The 23,706-nt window shown below is 28.7% G+C and overlaps 3 protein-coding genes across 6 annotated transcripts; 2 read left to right on the forward strand and 1 right to left on the reverse strand.

Moving 5' to 3' along the window:
• Nucleotides 1-155: 155 nt before the first annotated feature.
• LOC126858839 (cation-independent mannose-6-phosphate receptor) lies at nucleotides 156-18,093 on the reverse strand. 2 transcript variants are annotated; one of them, XM_050609448.1, is made up of 16 exons: nucleotides 17,750-18,093; nucleotides 17,270-17,492; nucleotides 17,034-17,188; nucleotides 16,457-16,725; nucleotides 15,686-15,836; nucleotides 15,432-15,583; nucleotides 15,216-15,334; nucleotides 14,896-15,137; nucleotides 14,596-14,802; nucleotides 14,356-14,499; nucleotides 13,810-13,983; nucleotides 13,443-13,620; nucleotides 13,292-13,362; nucleotides 988-1,114; nucleotides 520-668; nucleotides 156-443 (listed from the first exon to the last, which is right to left on the reverse strand). In XM_050609448.1, exons 1-16 carry the CDS (start codon nucleotides 17,804-17,806, stop codon nucleotides 351-353), a joined length of 2,511 nt encoding a protein of 836 aa, XP_050465405.1. In that variant the 5' UTR covers nucleotides 17,807-18,093; the 3' UTR covers nucleotides 156-350. The 2 variants fall into 2 exon arrangements, with proteins under 2 accessions (XP_050465405.1, XP_050465404.1); XM_050609447.1 differs by having other exon boundaries at nucleotides 979-1,114; nucleotides 17,750-18,075.
• LOC126858838 (protein toll) lies at nucleotides 2,165-13,019 on the forward strand. The gene is made up of 6 exons (XM_050609446.1): nucleotides 2,165-2,768; nucleotides 6,937-7,165; nucleotides 7,746-8,743; nucleotides 8,836-9,154; nucleotides 9,321-9,920; nucleotides 10,146-13,019. The coding sequence occupies exons 2-6, from the start codon at nucleotides 6,977-6,979 to the stop codon at nucleotides 11,277-11,279; spliced, it is 3,240 nt and encodes a 1,079-aa protein (XP_050465403.1). The 5' UTR covers nucleotides 2,165-2,768; nucleotides 6,937-6,976; the 3' UTR covers nucleotides 11,280-13,019.
• A 722-nt stretch (nucleotides 18,094-18,815) lies between the features above and the next one.
• Nucleotides 18,816-23,517, forward strand: LOC126859183 (scm-like with four MBT domains protein 1). 3 transcript variants are annotated; one of them, XM_050610225.1, is made up of 8 exons: nucleotides 18,816-18,882; nucleotides 18,992-19,053; nucleotides 19,988-20,400; nucleotides 20,507-20,596; nucleotides 20,786-21,297; nucleotides 21,567-22,417; nucleotides 22,537-23,189; nucleotides 23,289-23,517. In XM_050610225.1, the coding sequence occupies exons 2-8, from the start codon at nucleotides 19,008-19,010 to the stop codon at nucleotides 23,457-23,459; spliced, it is 2,736 nt and encodes a 911-aa protein (XP_050466182.1). In that variant the 5' UTR covers nucleotides 18,816-18,882; nucleotides 18,992-19,007; the 3' UTR covers nucleotides 23,460-23,517. The 3 variants fall into 3 exon arrangements, with proteins under 3 accessions (XP_050466182.1, XP_050466183.1, XP_050466184.1); XM_050610227.1 differs by having other exon boundaries at nucleotides 18,840-19,053; nucleotides 19,988-20,095; nucleotides 20,252-20,400; XM_050610226.1 differs by having other exon boundaries at nucleotides 18,839-19,053; nucleotides 22,540-23,189.
• Nucleotides 23,518-23,706: the final 189 nt, after the last annotated feature.

A 23,706-nucleotide genomic window follows, 5' to 3' on the forward strand; every position in this document is an offset into this window, starting at 1 on the left:
AATATTTATTTACATTTTGATACTACGAACGGATATGACTATTAATTATAGCAAATATAGCTATTAATTACTACAGTGAAAAATAATTATTACTTATGATATCCTTTTTATCGTAAAATATAAAAAAAAGAAAAAGGAAAATAATAGAAAAAATCTTGAAAAGAAAATGGTAGGAATTTATAGTATACGAATATTATTAATGGAATGTATTAATTTTATACTTTGTTTCATATGATTTTCAAGATGGTTTATATTCGACAATTTACAGAAAAATATTGAAAATAAATTATTATAATTCAGTAATTCGGTAAAATCTATAATTTTAGAACAAAAATTATATCGTTATTTCGCTATGCATGCAAAAGATCATCATCACTATCCGTTTGACACTGCGTGGGATCAGAAGCGTCGAACAAAAGCCTAGCCTCTTCAGTCGTATCAACCTGTCATGATAAAAATGTAAAATATACGTGGCAGCTCATAAAAAGCTTGTAAAAAGATAAAAGAAAATGAACGTACTCTACAATACTGGACACGGCCTGCGCCTCTTCTAAAACTAAGCAGATTTATCCATGAGTGAAAGCACGCTCTTTTCTCCGGATTTCGGAAATAAATTAAAGCGGCCAACACCGCGATCACAGTTAGCACTATGCCAGCTATCGCTCCAGCTGTAAGCAAGAATATTATTTGTAAAATCATTGCAGCAAGACAGATTGAGACAAATAAAAAAAACTGGATAAAATAAACTAATTTCATTTAATAAAAATATATTTTTACTAGTTTCACCATAAAAACAAGCTCGCTAAATCCTCTAAAAATAAAGTAAAAAGAATAAATGATTTTTGCTTTCTCTTTATGTATCTATCACTTCATTTAGCCTAGTTCTCAATTATTCAGAATCTTATTGTTTCCTCAATCTGTCTTGCCAAATTCGACATCAACGTCGCATCTGTAATCTGATGTCATCAAATATATTACCGTGTTTACCGTGACTAGAAGAGACTAAGAGAATTCCGGAGGACGGTACTTCTTCTCGATCTGCGTCTCGAGAATTAGCATGTTTCGTGCAGATCACTTCGGTGTGCCATTCAAATTCCGCGCTACACTGTGATTCCTATAAGTTACAAAAAAATAAAAATATAAATGACATCGAGAGAAAAAAATACTAATTAACAATATCTATATGTGTAAATTTTATTCGGCTGTACTTTGACAATTATCCGCAGATTATCGCTTAATCGCCAGTGACAGAGCTTCGACAATATTATTTTAATTCTGTCGTGAACAAATGTATATTTTACGTCACGATTGATATTTCAACTGTGAAAATTGTATGCAAGACGAATTAACAAAAAGCAGAATACTAAAATATTTTTTGAATTTAAAGATGTAAAGAACTAATTAAAAAACGATTATATGTATATATCTACACATTTTATGTATATACCTACATATAACATTTTTAACTATTAACAATATTTTAATTATCGTAAATTGGATAATTTCATATTTTAAAGATTTTTCTTTTTTTCAACTTTTTGAATTGAAAATCAATTCAAGTTGATATTATAAACATATATAATTGATTTTCTTTTTATGTCAATCGCAATAAATAAGAAACAAAAATATATGTTTGACAGAGAGGATAAAAATCTTATTAACAATTATTAACAATTTTAAATAGATGATATCCATTATCAGTCTTCAAGAAGTATAAAAAATTCTTGATGATTTTTTTTTACATTTTACGAAGAAAAATGAAGAAAAGTAACTTCAATATTTAAAACCTGAATATTTTATAAAGAAATACCCCTCTCTTTTTCATTGATGTCACGTATTATATATAAAAGATTTCAATGATAGGAGCGATATTAAAAATATCCTAAAATACTTTTCCTCTTCCATCATCACTATTTTTATCAAGCTTGCATATTAATATCATCAAGATATAATCAAATATTTTGCTTTTTGTTCAACAGATAAATGCAATCGGATATAAGAGTATACCGAATCAAGTTTATTTCAAACAGAAAAGCATAAAATGTGACAAGCAATTCTTGTCACATTTTAAAGTATTAAAAGAATATAAGTTATATAAGTTATATAATAATAATAATATAAATTATATAAATAAAATATTAAAAGAAAAAGATCCTTGTTATATATAAAAAAAATGTGCGCATGAGTAAATGAAACATTTTGGAGAAAGATAGAGAAAGAAAAAGAGAGAGAGAGAGGAAGGGGGAGGGAGAGAGAGAGAGTGGGAGAGGGAGGGAGAGAGAGAGAGTGGGAGAGGGAGGGAGAGAGAGAGAGAAGGGGAGGGAGGAGAAGATAGAGTGGAAAGGAGAAAGAGTGGGAAGTGGGAACATGGAAAGAGGGGCGTTCACAATCTCACGATCGCTCATAATCAGTCAGTCTATGTCGGACTGCGCGACTGTGTACAATTTGGATTGACAGATCTGTGAATTTGTACGTTAAAATTACATTTGTCGTTAACGTTACGTTTCCTTTTACATCTTCTACATTTAAGACGAACTATACATAGAAGAAGGAAACAAAGTGCAATTAGAATAAACAAAGTGTCTATTAACGTAACTTCAAACGTACGAAAAATCACGTGTTGTGATATCAGAAGCGCGTGTATGTTGTGATATCGTTATTAATAATTAATCACCGCTGTCTCCCAATAAAAGAGAAATCAAGGTGAAGACAAGGCGAGACCCGCAAATGATTGTCTAGTAACGCATCAACTACCATATTGCAAATCGGTAAGCAAACGGCGTATATAGACGTCATTTCCACGAACCGGTTCAGGCACCGCCTCGCAGATGATCGTATCGTGCACAGGATCGGATTTAGTTTAAAAATATCTATTTTGTGGCGGTCGCGTTCAAAAAATACAAAATAAATTGTACGCCTGGTTAATAAGTTGCTCGTAATTTTTTCATATTATATTCCGTAGATTTATGAATCGATGATAGATCCGTGTCAACATTTATTGTGTTATCTGAATTGCTATATCGTATCATTAATGTATTTTTTTTTCTTTATCTATCCTTTAAATTTCTCGCAGATTTACATATACATGACGCGACACTGTGTTTTCCCTGCCTTGTCTCGTACAGCTAGATATTCTAAAATACAAAAAAAAATCAAACTATCGTTTGTGTGTAGTATGATAAAGCAAGTTCATTTTTACTAATACATAATACCTAAAATATAATACTATATAATACCTAAAATCGAAACACAAAGATCTTGAAAACTTGTCGTCTGCAAAATTTTATAGAAGCACCGAGTGAATCGGACCCTGTTTCTGTGACATAAACCCGTTCACAGAGGATCGTCAAGGACGATCCATACATACATCGTAAACCCGTGTGTTTCATTAATCGTCGTGGTTGTATTGTAGTTAACGATGCGGACCAGGATGTGCCGTTTTTCTTCATTTTTTTTTTTTACTATCGCGATTTATTCGTTGATAATGAATCGGCAAAGTTCCGCGTTTCCAAAGCTCATGATATAGCAGCGTAATTTACGCTGCTAATTTACGCTTGGATTATTGACGCGTGCTGGGAAAAGCCCGATTTTACGAAACGTTTATATGGCAACAAATTTCCAGCAATGCTATTTACATAATGCGAGCATAATTGAGATTCAAGATATACGCGAACGGACGATGAAAGCGAGAAAAAGAGATGGAGAGGATAATCGTATCGCAAAATCGAGATATAATTACACCGCCTATAAACTTTGGATCGACGTGTTTATCGATTTTTTCCACAATGAAATATATATTTCAAGCAATTTACAATCACGGATAAAAAAGTCACTTGTAAAAAAGTTTTACGTACGCGTTCAGAGATAGATCTGTGTTGAAATAATTACATATAATTACGCGGAGAATACGTATAAAAAGGAAGTTGGGAAATATCAGTATGCAAAGATCATGTGTTATCATTAATATAATAACACTTTTGACGTGGAAACTGCAACAGGCGTATGTTATTAAAACACAATAAAATTTACAAATGTGCGGAAATATTCATCGAATTGATTTATTTAGCGCGGAGATAATTCAATGTTTTTTTGACTAAATTTGAGATAAAGTCGTTGAGATTTAATTATTTTAAAGAAATTGAGAAACTTCTTTCTAGGTATGTGAACGAAGTATCGAAATCGTGAATATTTTTATTAATAAATATATTTGTGACAAGGAACGAGGAATCTTTTGCCTCATACTTTCACGTATCATACTCGATAAAGTAAAAATTAGGTCAATAAGATCAATAAAGCCTATATTGTCAATTTTAATAATCGTTGCTTCTTCCGCATACCGTTATGATTATTGCGCTATTAATATTTTTGATTATTATCGTAGTGAAAATGCAAGTATTTCGCACAATTAAACAAGTATTAAATTAATGGTAAAAATAAAGTTACACAGAGTGTTTTGTCAAGAGTGTAATCTTGCAAAAGAAACCATCGGAATTTAATGGATAAAATCTTTGAACATATCACTTTGTTTGCGTTTACATGCATGCAATTTAATAGGTGTTAATATTCCATTATCACACTCTGTTATCAGTGATATATCAGCTAATTAATTTTTTTTTCAATTGCGATACAGCACTCAAATCACACAATTATGTATTCGTAGGACAATAAATATTACGTGTTCATAACATAGCATAAGGAAAATATGATAATATAAGATAAGAAAAGAAACTGCGTTTGAAAATATTTCGTAGAATAGTTTTTGTGAATGAGAGATTATAGAAATCAATCATTAATGTATCATATTCAATGTGATAGCCAGACGTTAGCATAGTATAATATATTTATATGTCATCACATCTTTTTATGAAATCAAAATTGTTAATGTTTTTAATTTTAATTAGTTTCAACCTAAAAACTATTTAACATCCTGTTTGTTGAGTCATACTTTCTTTTGATTGCACATGTGTCGTTTAAAAATCGTTCGACGATAAGCCAAAATTATCTTGTATATTTATTTTATCTGTATCAATATTTTTTAATAAAATATAATAGGTTTTTCTTTTTGTTTTATTTAAAAAAAAAATTGAAATAGATTATTATTTATTATAGAAGTTTTTCATTAATATATTATACGCACTAGTAAATACTTTAATATAACTACGAAATTTTTTAAAACTGAAAAATCAAATTCATTTATTTGCATTTAAATGAATGAATAAAGATTTTGTTGTTTAATTGCCTTTCGCGAATTTAGTTTAGCGTTTACAAAAAACTTATTATTTTTAATCTCAGAAACTATAAACATTTTAGCAATGTAATAAAAAAAAACAATCTCTAAAATTCAAAAAATCTTTTATCAAAATCAAGATTAAAAGTTTTGAGATATATTGTTATGACATGTATTTTCTTCGAGAAAGTTCTGAGCTTCAAAAATAAATTAATTATCACGATAGCTTTCCATACTTGGAAAACCATCATGATCTCATCATATTGTCAAAAATTACATATAAAAATAAATTAATTATCATGATAGCTTTCCATACACAGAAAGCTATCATGATAATTAGCTTGTTTTTAAAGCAGCTATGGCTATAATACTGCGAATCTAGCGTGAATGTTTATGTGAACGTAGGTTTGCTCAATCAATATTATAGAGGTCATAATGTCAGTATTCTTCTTTTAACATCAATGAAAAATACAAATAAATAATTAAGAGGGCAAATATACTATCACGAATTGAAAATATAAATTATATATTACGACAGTTCTAAGAAATACGTCATAATGCTGATGTTTTTTCACCCTCAATGAGAGACATATGAGAGACGAGTACTTTTTGAATTGAAAATAAAGTATAGATTGCGATAGTTCCATGTTCCAACAAGTAGGTATTCGTACCTAAATTCTTTCTTATTTTCCAACTAAAAAGAAGAATTTCGGTTTATATAAAATTTTACAATTTTTGAAAAGAGAAAAATATGAAAAAATATTATTTTTAGATAAAATAAAAATATGTATTGAGAATTCAATAATGTGAGACCTTAATAAAAATTATTTCAAAATTGCGTAAATCTATTTTCTGCAACAAATTCTTATATTAATCTAATAATTATTGTATTAAATTTGGAAAAAGATTTCTTTTCCGTTTAGCGATACATATAGGATGTAAAAAGCACGTGTACGTCATGGAAAAAGCAAATCGAAATACTAGATTACAATACTGAGAATCGTGAATTAGCGTTTTGTCATAATAGTTTCCGTTTGCAATTGTGTATCTCGTAATTCATCAAGCAATGAGATTCCACGAATTGTATAAATAGTTTTTATTATTAATATGTCAATCTTTTATTACGAAATTTAAGAAATTTTTATTAATTATTAAATTATTATATATAAAAAGGGTGTAAAACGTGATATTATCTACGTTATATTTTGGATCTTTTGACGGATTCCTTTGATATTTACGATTTATAATAAAATTATGATATTATTACAAGATGTCCCAAGACATATAATATTTTGATTTCAGAGATTAGTTGAAGCAAAAAATTGTAATATCAATTGCCGAGATCATAAAATAGTTATAGACTAATATAATTATAAATGATCTCTCTCAAAATTCCTCTCGTTATTAAAAAAGATAGATTTTGCACTAATCATAAAAGATATATATATATATATATATATATATATATATATATATATATATATATATAATATGTGTCTGCAAAAATTCATATTTTATAAATAAGATTTATATAATATGATATTGTGTAATATATAAAAATGTACAATCAGAGTTGCAATAGGCTTATCTCGAAAAAAGGAAGTGTTACATTTATCTAAGCCATGATACTTCCGATTTTCGCATAAAAGCGCATTATAGACAATGTGATAACGTAATAAAAATGTATTCTTTTTTGCTTGTTTAAACAGATGTCAAGCTAAGGGAAAGAATTACGATACATTTTGGAAAATGATCACCCGTCGTGAGACATATCTCGTGATTTTGATTATCACTGTAAGCAGTTTCTCTGCCTTTCATTGCCCAACAAATAGGACATGCGATTGTGACAAGAATTTTGATGGCGCTTTTGAGTTAAATTGTTTAACGGGGAACGACTCATATTTCATTGTGAACATTCAACCAGACCAATATATAAGGGTATGTGTCTATTTTATATTTATTTAGATATATAGTTGCAAAGATATACTCATCATACTATCAAAAATTACAATTTATACTCAAGAATACAAAATTGTAAAAGGACAATAAATTCGGTATATAATATCAACAGATTTTCAATCGACAATAGTATACAGCAGAACTTTCTATTATATTACAATTGTTTCTTTCAATAAATTTAATAATTTTCTTCAAAAAAATATAAATTTATATTTTTCAAGAAGCCTTTCAAGGAGCCTATTTAAATAATAAAAAAAAATTAATAGCCTTTTAAATATTTCATTCAGTTGCGAGATATAATATATTCTAAGTCAATTTTATTTTCACTCATGTTTTCCTTTAAAACTTTCTCTGACATCATTACATTAAAAGCTCAGAAAATTTTGAAACCTATAAAATCGATATATTTCTCTTTAGATATCTCTCTCTCTCTCTCTCTCTCTCTCTCTCTCTCTCTCTGTCTCTCTCTACATCTTTCATACTATTATAAAACCTTATAAATAAATAATAAATATAATAAATTAAGTTAATATATATTAACGTACTTTTTTTCATGCAGATCGATTGTATCAACTCGCCGGAATGGACAAATTTCTACTTGGATGTGACGTCCCAAACGGAAAATGAAATCAAATCAGTATTCTTTCGAATGTGCGATTTACCGAACAACAGAAGTTTGGGTGAAATCACGCAAATGTTAGGAGTCACTGGTGTTGAGAAATTGAGTTTCCAATCGTACAAGAACTTGAGCTTTACTCTGAAAAAACAACATTTAGCCAATTTCGAGAATCTGAAATCTTTGATTTTATCGAGCAATAATGTGTCCTATGTAGATAGCGATTTGTTAGCCGATCTGACTAATTTGACGGGGCTCAATTTGCGCGAGAACAACTTACATTTGATCAACGGAATTTTCAATCATACCCCGCAATTGCAGTGGCTCGAATTGTCCAATAATGATTTGCAATCGATAGAATTAGGTACATTTGGGAATCTGAAAAATTTGACATTGCTCAATTTATGGAAAAATCGTTTAACGAAGCTGCAACCAGGAATTTTTGATGGTCTTGTCGCTCTCAAAACACTCGATCTTAATTGGAATAACATGATCAGTTTACCGGAAGACATATTTGCAAAGCTGAAGAACCTCGAAATTCTCAACTTATCTCGGAACAATTTTACAGTTTTACCGAGGAATCTGCTACGAAATAACATGAAACTACATACTTTCACTATGTCCGACAACAAAAGAAATATGACCTTACCAAATGAATTTTTCGCTAATTTAACAGAATTAAAGGTGTTGAATCTGGATAAGAATGGATTTACCTCATTAAAAAAAGATCTTTTCTGGGGATCTTCTTCGCTGACCAACATCACTTTAAGCCGAAATTATCTTAAATCCTTACCCGTGCTAATTTTCCGAGATTTGAAAGAATTGCGAGAATTGAAATTGACTTTCAATGATCTTGAAGAATTACCTGATTATATTTTCTTGAATACCAAGCGATTGATAAAATTGGATTTATCAAAAAATCGCATCACTTCCATTTCCAAGTGCGTTTATATACTGTTACTATACAACAAACAATAATTGTTTTTATATTTTCCATGTTTTTATAAATGTATAATTCTTTTTAACATTGCAGCCACGTATTTGATGGATTGTATATGTTGGAAGAATTAAATATGGAAGAAAATCAGCTGATGATCATTTCCGATCATAGTTTTACATCTTTAAATCAATTGAAGATTGCTAAATTTTCCAACAACCGTCTTACGTTACGATCTACTTTTCTCGGATATAAAGATGAATACGGAACCAATTCACCTTTTCATTATTGCACAAATTTAAAGGAATTATATTTAGCCAATAATAATATCTCGGAAATATTCAGTGACTGGAAGTTGAGTAATTTGTATCTTAGAATATTGGATCTCAGATATAACAATATATCCTCTATAGATGTAAGTATCTGGGAAAGCACACATCCATCCTATCCTCACACACACACACACACACACACACAATTCTAAAAGTGATAAAAATGCCATTGATAGAATTATAAAATGATTTGAATAATTGAAAACAATAATGCACATACATCTTTGATTTTTTCTTTTTTAATTGCAGAGCGAAGATTTGCAATTTTTATCGAGCGATATCAAAGTGGATTTAACTTACAACAAAATACAGCATATCTTTTTGCACAATGCCGAACAAATTGCGGAATTTCAGCAGGCTTTTCATGATGCGATAATATTAGTGGCGAACAATCCGTTAAATTGTGATTGCGGATTGTATGACTTTTTACGATATATCGAAGGCAAAATGCATTCCAACGTTCAAAATTATTTCCACATAATACCTGGAAATTTAACCTGTCAAAACCCAGAAGACCTGAAGAACGTGCCTGTTAAGATGTTAAAATCTGAATCATTAATGTGCACGGTGAACGACACAAATCTCGAGTGCCCCGAAATATGTGATTGTCACGTGAAGCCAGATGGCAACGTATTTATATTCAATTGCTCTCATAGAAATTTAACTAGCATTCCGAGCAATATAAAAAATCCTGGCGATCTCTGGCAAGTTGAACTGAATTTCGCTAATAATCAATTTACACGAATGCCGGATTTGAAAAATTTAAAACATGAATCAGTGAAGAAACTTGATTTATCTCACAATAACATCTCTGAGATCTTTTTAGATGAATTGCCCAGGACAATACAGGTATGTAAATCTCTACATAACATTTTATCAAAAAAATTTTATTAAAAAAAAAATATCGGAAAATTTAAGAATATAAATTATTCGCGAAAATACATAAAAAAATATAAAGGTTCGCAGAAATCAATCTTAATATTTTTTCGGATCTTTACTGTGTATACATAAAGTAATGAAAAAATATATTTTGCTTTATACAATTAAGATTTACAATTGAAATTTCTATTTCAGGTCTTGCAACTAGATAATAACAACATATCAAGAATATATCCTGATGTGTTAGAATTCTTCAAAAACTCTACAAATTTAAACTTGACATTACACGAAAATCCATGGATATGCGATTGCAGCACTAAGGACTTTCTAAATTTCATTCAAACAAAACTCGTGGCTATACCTAATCTAAATAAAGTGATATGTCCCGGAAAAGATAAACCCATATCAGAGATGACCACGATCGAATTTTGTCCGTTTGACAATACAGCGATTATGGGTATCAGCGTAGCGATCGCTCTGATCGGATTGCTTATCGGCATCTCGGGAGTACTGTATTACAAATATCAACAACAGATTAAAGTATGGCTATTCGCGCATCAATGGTGCTTGTGGTTCGTAACGGAAGAAGAATTGGATAAGGAAAAACTATACGACGCATTTGTAAGTTATTCGCATAAGGATCAAGACTTTGTGGTGAATGAAATAGTGTCGAAATTGGAAAATGGCCCAATGCCATTCAAACTGTGTCTTCATTATCGGGATTGGTTGGCGGGCGAATGGATACCAGCAAATATCGCTAGATCTGTGGAAGACTCGAAACGTACGATAGTTGTATTGTCACCGAATTTCCTCGAGAGCGTCTGGGGAAGGATGGAATTTCGAGCTGCTCATAGTCAGGCATTGAGCGAAGGTCGAGCGCGGGTGATATTGATTCTGTACGGCGATATCGGTCCTACGGATGACTTGGATCCAGAATTGAAGGCATACATAAGCATGAATACTTATGTCAAATGGGGAGATCCTTGGTTTTGGGACAAATTGAGATACGCGCTACCGCATCAAATCAAATTACCTAAAAAAAATAGCATGATCGGAAGAAAAATCTTTGAGAATCATCAACTATATATTTCAGCAAATGGGGATAAAAAAGAACTTATGTATCCGATCGGGATTCCCGAGACTCCTCCAAACACTACGCCACCCGCCGATACGTTTAAAACATTCGTATGCGACAAGAAGGTGGAAGAAAAGTTACCTTCAAATGAATTTCCACAAGAATCATGTAAGTTAAATGGAACGATAATTCTTCAACCAGAACATTTAATCAAACATGATCCTATGATTGATAATAAAGAGTGCATTGTTTGACAACACAAAGATAAAAATATAAGATATGACGAGCAATCACATTTATAGTTCCATCTGTGATAGATGCAGTGTTGATGTTCCCAGTTGATTGTTTTGAGAATTTTTTATTTCTCTTATAAAGAAGATTTGATCTTAATTTAGAATCTTCAGAAATGATTAAAAATATAAACTTGATATAAGAACAAGAAAAAAGAAAAAAAAACATGATAAATATAACAATTGACTGATGTTAGGATGAACCTACATATATATAAATATTAGCATAATATGTAATATGTATTTTTTATCAATTCCTGATAAATTAATTTTCAGGAATAAAAAGCTCACTTAAATAATTCATATAAAATATGTTCTATATATATTTTAAACATATTATTATAAACATTATATTATTTTGTTAGCTCTTAAATATTTTTCGAAAAATGTATAATTAAATTTAAACTTTTGTGTGCCCTATATAAGATTCCAAATCAAGATTGTAAATTGTTATAAACTTTTTATAACAATTTTTAAAACGCTTTATAACGCGATATACATTATAAATATTATTGTTAATATATATAATGTCATTATATAAGTGTTTATGCATGTTATAGATGTGTTAACTTTAATATACTATCACGTAATACATATCATGTAATGTATATTATAAGTTTTCAGTATATCTTTTAAAAAATATTATAAATCTTGTATAAGAAAATACTCAGTGATGCTATTTGGCATATTATGATGCATCTTATTTAGGTATCAAATACACTTATATATATTGCAATAGTATTAGTAAACACAGAGAATTTATATATAATTTTTTATATAATACTTTATGTATATAAAATTTTTCGTATCTCCATTACTGTATCAATATTTAATAGATTCTTTGTTCAAATTATTAAATACTGATGCAGTAATAATAGAGAGAACAACTTATATATAATTTAAGTTACTGAGACAGTACCTGACAAACAAAAGAACAATTAATTTTTGTAATTAATTTTTCTTTATAAAATACTTTCCATGTCATGCATTGTGCAGATACCGTGCATTACTGTTTATACATTTATTCTTACAAAATATCTAAGTATCTTGTAAGTATCAATAATATTTTCAATTATTTTTATAAACCTTAAAATAATTAGAAGTAATTTGTGTAAGATTAGTATGTTAAAAAACATGCAAAAGACATGCTAATTAAGCATTATATATTTATATTATAATCCTTTATTTTATTTTTTTTATTCTTTGTATATGATAGACTGTAGCGTCCTGTATTATACATATGCACTAATAATACTTTAGAAAAAATTTATTATCTAAAATTTATTATCTGAAAATATATATGCAAGATACATGACAAAATGCTTTTATAATATATGTATGTATAAATGTATGTATATCGTATATATGTGTAGATGTGTAATTTAAAAATCTGTTACAAAGATATTAGATTTTAAAGATAGCAAATTTATAGCATGAAAAATAGTATAATAATGGATATTTTCACTAGAAAATAATTGAATCTGAATTGTCTGAAAACATGTTTGAACACCATGTTTTCATATATTAGCACAAAAAAATTTCGAAAGTAAATAAGATACACTTAAAAAAAAAAATAGTTTTATTTCACGATTGGTCAATAAAAATCAGTAAAACTTGAAAAAGTTTTAATGGAAAAGTATATAATGAAAATGTAATTTCATTACAGAGTATATGCTATCAATAAATGTTACATAACAACTTTTATTCTGTTGTGTCGATTTGTTAAACTTGCTTACAAGTTTTTATTAAAAAAAATTTGAAAAACTCATACATTGGAACAAATGATAGAATCTAAGATTAAATGGAAAATTAAATAAGAAATAAAAATTTATTTTTTAATACATATATTCATTACATAGAAAAAAAATCTTTATTTTTTTCTTTGAAGTGTATCTTACAGCATCTCTGAAAAATCATTTTTGTTTTTTGCCGAGAAATTGCGTACTGAATAAAAATTCTGAATAATTTTCACTTACCAGCAGCAGTTTCGGTACACCAATCCCTATGGAATCGTTACATATAAATCTTACTTCGGAGGTATAGGAACCTGTTAGAATATAAAATTAGTTAGAATTTACATATATAGTTGAAAATGAATTATAAAAAACGAAATATTCGATAACTTACTGTTGTTACATTTACTGCCATTTGAATATTTGAGCTTTACATCATCTCGGCTGTAATCAAAAACTACACTCTTCAGTGATCCATAACCATTGCCTCCATTACATACAGCGGATCCGTTACAATATTTTTCTCCACCACAAATATTTATACTGTACTCCTTGTCTTGTTTGCTTTTCACCTACATTATAATTTTATTTCTGATAATTTCTTGGCCTATATTGTCATCATTAGTAGACATTATACAAGGTATGCTCAAACTTTCTAGCCATACTTTGAGATTTTATACGAAATTTAATTCTGAACAAAAAGTTTCCTACTGGATAAAAAATTTTGAAATTTCTCTTTGTAGAACATATTTTAGACTCACATAGTATATTTGTTCTCTTTTATATAACAAAGAAAGATCATATTCATACGATAGAAAACCATCCTTTATAATACAGGGTGGTGTCCAGCCTCCTATTACTGCTCCACATGCTATACTAGTATTCCATTCAAACATATAAGTACAATTAACATAAGTTTTATATACTGGAAGTCCCTAAAAATATAAAAATTTTAGCAGAGTATTATTTTTCAAAATTCGTTATTATAGATATAAATATAATTTATTTCTCTGAATTTTGCTGATTTTAATCTTAATAATATTTCTTTATTATATTAAGTTTGATTTCTTTGTAGTTGAAATATCAATGCACCAGAAGTTATAAAGAAATTAATAAGAGATCTTCTAAGAAGCAAACTTTGAAGGAATAGTTAAAATAATACTTCATTATCTTCTCAAGTGGACTTTACATAATTTGAGAAATTAATTATAAAAATATTAAATTTTTTATGATAAAAATCAATTTTACATTAAAAAAAATTTCTAATAAAAAAAATTAAGATTAAGCAAATCTGTATATATTGTTACCTGATTATTATTATCACAAACAAATGTGAAATTTGAAGATATCGATTTAACTGGATTCTCTGGACACTGTGAACCACCAGTATAACGTAATATTATTTGTAGATCTTTATTTAATGTGGGGCTATCCTCAGGAAATCCCAAACTCTTAAATCATTATTTTAATAAAAGCAATTAAAATATTGTTATAAAAATGTTTATATTATATTTTAATCGCGATATTTATATCATATTTGTACTCACGGTTTCATTGGTATATTCATTCTTTGAATTTACTGAGACTTTACAAGCAGCACTACCATGTGCACATGTAAGACCTCGAGTGGCAACTAGTGGTCGGCATATATTTATATGGAATTCAGTACCATTGACTTTTACGATGTAATTATTTGTAGATTGTATAAGAGGAGTTAAGTTAATTTCATCGTCATTACTAGTTGCACATTTTATCTAGATAGAAAGAAATCTTCCGTTATGTAAAAAAAAAAAAATAAAAAAAAAATATTGTCCAACACACATAGAAGTACATGTAGATATGCTTACTCTTTTCTCACAAGCTAGATTTATGTTCCAGTGTATAACAGTCTGACAAGGAGAGTCTTCCATAAGCAGCGGCTGATTGGACGATCCTTCCGGTCCGCAAAAAAATCCGATAACTGTATAATGATGCAGCCCATTATCGCATAATTTACCATTAGTATAATTTAAATAAGGGCCACCCTGCTGCCATATTAAATTTGTGTTAGCTTGACCCAGTGATGTACTGTATTTTGAATTGCATATTCCTGTATGTAAAAATAATAATTTGGTGAGAGAAGTTTATATTTATCATATAATCATGAAATACGTGATTGGTATAGTACCTATTCCAATTCCGCATGTGTTATCTGTAAGTGCTTCGCATACTCTGAATTTGTATTTTATATTTTCGCTTGTATTTACGACCATATAGTCTCTGTTCATCAATGACTGGAAATTATATCTACACATGTATGATAAAATATACAATTAAATTATATAAATATATTATAGATTTACGAGTATTAATCGTGCATAAGATCGACAAATTGAATTCTTACGTAAAATTGGTGAGTGGATTCGTAACAGAGCATTTGCCTGCTGTTTTGATACTGTAATTACGTAGAGACTCAATGCTGCACGCTGCAGCAGTATACCATACTAACTGATAATGACAGTCATCTCTTCCTCCAACATATTCTGGAATAGTCTCCTGTATGATAACCATATTTCAATATTTTCAAATGTATTTCATTAATATGTGTACTTTTTATTGTATGTATATGTGTATATAAAATCTCAAAAAATGTTATACCGTGGCTTCAAAATGACACACAAATTTGATGGTTGTTTTAATGTGTGGAGTACTAATATTTTGGAGGCACACCGCACCATCTTGATATTCTATTTGTAAATATTCATCTTTGAAGAAAAGAGGTTTTTGTACTTCTCCTAAACTTGAATATCTGAAACAATACAAAATAGTAATCCAAACTACTTTAAACCCTTACTACTTTTTGAGAAAAGATTAACTATATCGTTCTGTTGCAAAAAATTATACATTTCTGTATAATAAAATACGATTATATAGAATGTCTGAGTAAAAAAGTCCTCTATTGTTTTGTTGAATTATTAAAATTAATTTAAAAATTCAGTCAATTTGCACGAGTACATAAGCATGTGAGAAGAGACAACTACTGTTAGGCGATTATGATATTACTTATATTAGGCATAATACATAATTAAATGCTTGATTATTAATCCCAACGCCTAGCAATCACGTAATTGAGCCTCGCCGCGCTCGTGCAGATTGGCCAATTTTTTAAAATTGATTTCTCATTATCAGACACCCTGTATATTTATGCGGGTTTTATATATATATATATATATATATATATATATATATATATATATATGTGTGTGTGTGTGTGTGTGTGTGTGTGTGTGTGTGTGTGTGTGTGTGTGTGTGTGTGTATATATATATATATATATATATATATATATATATATATATATATATATATATTATATATATGCATTATATTTAATTTTAATAAAAGATTAAATATTTACAAATCAAATGTACCTCTTTGGTTTCTCAGGATCATCTAGACAAGCGCCCGACTTAATTGGACACATAGCATATTGACGTATTATAGATTGACAGACATTTAAGACTATTTTAGGTGATTTTTTCTCATTGTTTATGTGAATAACATAATTATTTGAAGACCTTGTTAAAGGACTTAAATCGTAATGATAACCATTATTGACAACTGTACAATTTGTTTGTAATCTTGGTCCACAAGCTAATGTTGTGTTCCATGAGATGAATAAGTTACATTGTTTGTCCACCTAAAAATATTATCATTATTATATATTTTATATTTATATATTATAAACATTGAATTATATAACATACTGAAAGAAGAATCATTAGAAATATAACCACTTTCTAGTAACTGATGTATTTTCTATTTCTGTAGCATTCAATTTTGCTTTTCAATATAAAAACAAAAACATCATCTCTTAATTATTTCTCTCAGTTTAAAATCATTGAGTAGAATCCCTATTTGTGCACTTTCCAGTATGTTATATAATTCAATGAACATAGTATACTTATACTTTCTCTATTATATCTAGAAAAGAAATTAACTACTTACATATGAAGATAACTTAGGATGCGAATTATTTTCCGCGGCATAATCACATTGCATAATGATTTGCACTTTATACTTGATATCAAACAAACAATTGTCACCAGTAAAGTTAAATAATATTTTTCCAGATCTATTATCAACTTCAGGAGGAAATTTGCCTGTTTATATAAATAAAATCAATTGCTTTTAAACTTGTAATATAATGCAATCGATAAGATATAAACTTTTAGCAAACTTACCTATTCCCTTTTCTGTGTTATTCTTTATTAAACATATTGCATATCCATCTTGATTGTTGCATTTTTTTTTTAATGGCGAACATAATTGCATATGTATTGTTTCATTTGTATAATCATTTTCGATAATGATATCTTCTTTATTTAATGATAATTTTGTTAAATTATATATATAACTTAAGTCACGATCAGGTACTTCACAAACAGTTGAAGTCACAGTTAAAGCCTGTAAGATATACATAATTAATAAATATTTTATTGAAAGGGAAATAAAGGATATAATACAGCTTTTTAAATTAAAAATATAGATAGGGAAAGTTCACAGAGTTTAATCAATGACAAATATATACTATACATATATAATATATATTATATATTTCTAAATACATTATAGAAGTTGTGTATTTTTATAAAAATGCAAAAAATAAATAATAGCGAAGAAAAGAATGTATTTAAAAGATAAATGATTAAAATATTACGTACTGAAGTGATAACAGACGATAAAGAATAAAGAAAGAGTAATCTGTTGAATTTTGACATTGTTTATAAAATCAGGTTTTTCCTATTACATTATCGATGTCTACTGTAATGACTGGCAACACGCGACATAAAGTATAGAATAAAGACGATGAAAATATCATCGATAATTCCTAGTGACAAGAATGCGTATCACATGTGATTTGAAGCAGCAACAACACGATAGGAAGGACACGGTACAATGTACATACAATGTCTCTTTCTTTTTATCGTGCTGCCATTGTAAAAACATTTTCTCTATTCTGAGATTCTCTATTCTAAGACTTCCGTTATCTTAAATCAGCTGTTTTTTCCCTAAACTAAGAATCTCGTTTTTTGCTCTTGCGCTCTTTTTCGCTAACTCACATCGATCGTGTAATTATGTGCGCCAAATAAGTGATAACATTATTTGGCCAAATATTGAATTGAATTCGATTTTATTCATCAAAGTTCTTAGGTTGCATTTTCATATTGAAATAACTTTATATAACAACCTTTTTAGGGCCCCTCAACACATATGTACACATATACAAAACTTGTATAGATATATAATGCATCTGTGTACAGAGAAATTATAAACCAATCACATGTTTAAGATGAAAACATAACGATATGGCATCCTTTACATTAACCGCTTGATTGGTCAATTTTCTTTGGCTTACGCATTTATATGTGGCTACCGCATATTTGTCTGCGTATAAGTCCTCACTAGTATAATCGTCAAATCAATAATAATTTATATAGACATAACGCGAGAAAAAAATTATTTTAAATACTTTAAAAATCTGAGTATTATATATAATAGGACTTTTCTCCTTGAATAATGTAGAGAATTTTCACAAACTAACGTTAATAATATATTATGTAACAAAAATGTTGTAAAGTAAAATAACTTTAATAACAGCATGAAAATAGTAACAAAAAAAATAAAAATAATAAAAAAATATTTTACGGAACTATGAAATCGGTCACGTGATCGACTTGCGCGTTATGTATACATATGCGTGTATAGAAAGACGCGCATGCGTCCGACAATTTGGGATCATTGCACCGAATTCGCTAGCAAACTTGGGCTTATTTGCGCATGGAGAATCGTAGGGGTAACTTCGATTATAGATTTAATCCATTTATTTTTGCACGCAAATCGTGTGCCCTTCGCTAAAGATCCATTAATATAATTTCATTATTTATTTCGCGTGCATGAATTAGGTGATGTAAATAAATTATGGAAGCGTACGAGAATCGAGTGCAGGAAAAATCGCAGGATGGAGGTAAAAATTTTAATAACTTGTTCTTCGTTTTATAAATTTTGCTTATACCGAACGCGCGCACACAGCATGTGAAATTGTTGTTCTTTCAGAATTATATGTAATTATAAAAATATAAAATTATCGCACATATTCTTTTTACACGGTTAACTTAAACGCTATTGTTTCTGATAAAGGTAGAGATGAGATATATGTATATATACACACACACACACACACACACACATGCATATATATATATATATAGACAACATGGTAATTTAACGCGTTTTCAAATGAACTTTCAAGAAATAAATTATATGCTCATTATATATATATATGTATATATGCATCTTTGAAAAAATTCTATATTGTGATAATTAATTAATAATTAATAAAGAATGTATAATGCATTGATTTCGTATAATCTTATTTTTTTTTATATATTTAGAAATACATTTCTCTCTTTATATATATATTATTCTCTCTTCTCTATTAATAATATAAAAGATGGCGTTTTGCGCGTCATTGTAATATTGAATAAAAAAAATTATTAATTCGATAAATCAAATATTCTTATTTATGATCTGTAATTTTTAACAATAATAATTTGATAACTTATTAAAATAAATTATTTATATAAAAAAATTTAATAAAAAATATTTTATTTAGATTATTATTTTAATAAGACAATATAAATAAAATTATTTTATATATTTTTCTTTTATTTTTAGTATTATTTAATAAATAATATTTAATAATAAATTTTAATAATAATTTAATAATAAATAATAAATTTTCTTTTCTTATAGTATATATTTATTTAATAGACATATTTTTTCTAATACATTTTTCTGTCAGAATAAAAAAATTTTATCAAGATAAAATAAAATTATTCACTATATTAAATTTTTTAATTAATTGAAAATTACTTATTTTGCGTAAATTTACATTTTAGAATATGGATTTGTTTGGCAAGACTATCTTGATGCCACAGACAGTGTGGAAGTTCCACAAATTATGTTCCCTCATGTGGAGTTGACATTGCAAAACAGTATTGAGATAGGTATGTCACTAGAGGTACCAGTACAGAAAAAAAATGATAAAGAAGAATTATCATATTGGGTAGCCTCTATTGTGATGGCTTGTGGGCCTTTGTTACGGTTGCGCTATTTTGGTGGTGATGATAGATCATTAGAATTTTGGTTTAATCTTACAAAAGAAGCTGGTCACGAACTTGGTTGGAGTGAGAAAAACAATAAAAAATTAGAACCACCTGACATTATACTTGAGAAATCACCAGATTGCATAGACAAGCTGCATGATTTTTTAGCAACAGCACGTACGCTTCCACCAGAGATGTTAACAGGGGTAAGACACTAAATAAATTTTTACACAATTTTTTATTTTAAAATAATTAATAATTTAATATAATGCATCCTTTTATTTATTTATTTATTTTTTTTTTTTTGCACAGGAGGGCTTAAGTATGACAGACAAGATAAAACAGGGCATGAAAATTGAAATAAGTGATGTCTTGCATCCATATAAGTTATGGGTAGCAACGGTAAGAACACAATTGCAAAAATCTCTGAAAAAGAGAGTATTTCATTATAAATCTATATTATAAAATACAATACCAAAAAAATTTACACACACATAATATAAATTTTTATAAAATAAGAGAAACACATACACAGTAAAGTAATTATTTTTATGTGCTCTATATTTAAAAATATTTTATTTTTTTTTGTAGATTATTGAAAATGTTGGAGGGCGTCTTTTATTGAGATATGATACACCAGGTTCCTTTCGTGAAGACTTTTGGATATTTTGTACATCTGAACGTTTACATTCATATGGATTTGCATCTAAATCAAATTCCACTTGGTTTTTAGAACCACCTGGTTCAATAGTGGACTTGTACACTTATGAAGAATGGAAAGATTTGTTGGAATCTAAACCAAAAGATTGCGAATTACTAGAAGAATTATTTAATAATAATATAGATCATTCAAAACACAGCTTTAAAATTGGGGACAAAGTAGAAGCTTTGCATCCAGTAGATCGAACAAAGATCTGTCCTGCTACTGTAACAAAAATATTTGATGATATATATTTTCTTGTAAATATTGATGTGCATATTGAACACTCAGATAAATCAGATGATACATTTATGACCAGTAATTCAGAAAACAATGCATGGTTATGTACCGCAGAACATCCATACATATTTCCAGTAGGATGGGCACAAAAACATGATATCATGTAAATATTATATAAATAGTACAAATATATTTGTTTAATAATTTATACTATAAATCTAATTATAATTATACTATAATTTTATAATTCTATATAAGTATTATATAAGAATATATATAACTATATAAGTATTGTTATTATAATTCTATATAAGTATTACTTATAATTATATATAGAAGACATAAAATATATTTTTCAAAAATATCTTTCTATATATAAGTCTTTTTTATCTTAATATATTGTGATTTTTTTTTAATTTTGATTTATTGCAGGATTACTCATCCGCAAGGTTGGACTTCAAAAACTGAAGACTTTGATTGGAATGACTATTTGGAAACGTTTCATGCTAGTGCAGCATCTGAAAATTTATTCAACAAACGTGCGAGTGCCGCTGAGGCGGGTTTTGAATGTGGGATGAGATTAGAGGCTGTTGATCCAGAACACGAACATATAATATGCGCCGCCCACATTACTAAAATCGTTGAAAATCTGTTATGGATAAAATTAGATAATTATGAATATTTCCGACCAGATCATATAGTTGACATGCATTCCTTGCAAATATTTCCTGTGGGATGGTGCGAATCTAATCATTATCCATTAAAACCTCCACATAATTACATTGAGATTTGTAAAAAATTGGAAATGTTTGTAAAGGAGGAGAAGAAAGCCAATCCTTTGGACATACCGATATCCGAACCACGATCTTCGCTCTGGTGTCCGAAGATATATTTTAACTACCGATGTTTCACAGGCCCGATGATCTCGAAAGGAAAATTGGCGACTCTTCCAAAATCAGTAGGACCTGGACCAGTTATATTGGTTATGCGAGAAGTTCTGTCAATGATAGTATCTGTTGGATATAGAAGCGCTAGAATTTTGAAGGTTTTGCAATGCGATTCTAAACCAGATCCCGGATTTCATTTAGAAGTTTTAAAGGCGAAGCACAAAAATAACACATATCGCGCGAGTGTGGCCATCGTTACATCAGGAGACATGGTAGCAGACTTTTGCAGAAGTATCTGCAAAAAATTAATGGTATGCCCAAATTTATTTGGTCCATTGCATATACTAGAAAATGAATGTCCGGATGAATGTTATAAAACATCGAAAACAAAATATAGTAAGTACAGTATCTTAAAGAAATTATATGTATTATATATATAAAATTGTTGTATTTATACCATAATTATTAATTAATATGTGGAACACGCGTTTTTACCGACATCTTTGTGTTTTTAGCAGCGACGGTTGGAACTGGAAAGAGAGGAAAACCGAAAGGTTACACAAGTATTATGGTGCAAAAGCCGAAACCTTGGGGTAGGAAACGTAGAAAGCGTCGCGGCAGATGGGCAAACAAACATAAGGAAGCTCAGGAGGAATACGATCAGGAGGATGAGATGCCTTTTATGTCGTTAGATCTGGCGAAACATGTCTCGGAGAGTCACATTAATGAGGTATTTGATGGAAGACAACCACTCTCGGAAATAGATATCATGATACAGAAAGGTCTAGAGAAATCCGACAAGTCGGATGATTTTAAGACTGAAATACCTTCCAGCAATGCTTCGGAAGATTCTGGTAGTTCGTTTAATGACAGAAAAATGAAAGACAGAGAATTGTCCAGTCCTCCTAATTTAAACTCTAAACAACATATAACGAGATTTAATCAAAACTCTGGAGTCACCAGAGGAATCAAGAGAGATTGGGATACGAGCATAGAATCTGATTGCTCTGAGGCAGATGCTGAATACGTAAGAATGCAAAAGACGCAACGGCGACCGAAAACTCGTAAGCTCGACTCGAATCCTTTATATTGGAGTGTAGACGATGTATTTCGATATCTTAGAAAAACGAACGACTGCAAAGATCTCGCATATCGAGTCAAGGAGGAAGTAAGTATATAAGTATTTTAATTTTACAAATAAAAAATTTTTTTAATTGTTATAACTTATATATTTAATAAATTTAAAATCTTTCTCTGTTAATCATAGGAAATTGATGGTCTTGCATTTTTGCTGCTGAATCTTCCTTCTCTTACTCAACATATGAAATTACGGACGAGTTTAGCCATGAAATTATGTCGACATGTTGAACAAGTTAAAGTTACGTTCCTTCTACGACATATTCATGATGTAAAACCTGATCAATATCAAATTGTTTAATCAACTAGCTGTAAAACCTGTAATTATTCTGTATAATAAACTTTGTTTTTTTTTTTCATGTTGCACTATATGTATTTTATATATATATATATATATATATATATATATATATATATATATATATATATATATGATTAATTAATAAATTTAAAAATAGTATTCAAGATTTTTCAATTATGAATTGAAGAATACTTTATTAATTTTTATCATTATTTTGTATTGCTGAAAAACAAGTAAACTTTGTTTT

Source organism: Cataglyphis hispanica, chromosome 2, assembly GCF_021464435.1.
Source record: "Cataglyphis hispanica isolate Lineage 1 chromosome 2, ULB_Chis1_1.0, whole genome shotgun sequence".
Lineage (NCBI taxonomy): Eukaryota > Metazoa > Arthropoda > Insecta > Hymenoptera > Formicidae > Cataglyphis > Cataglyphis hispanica.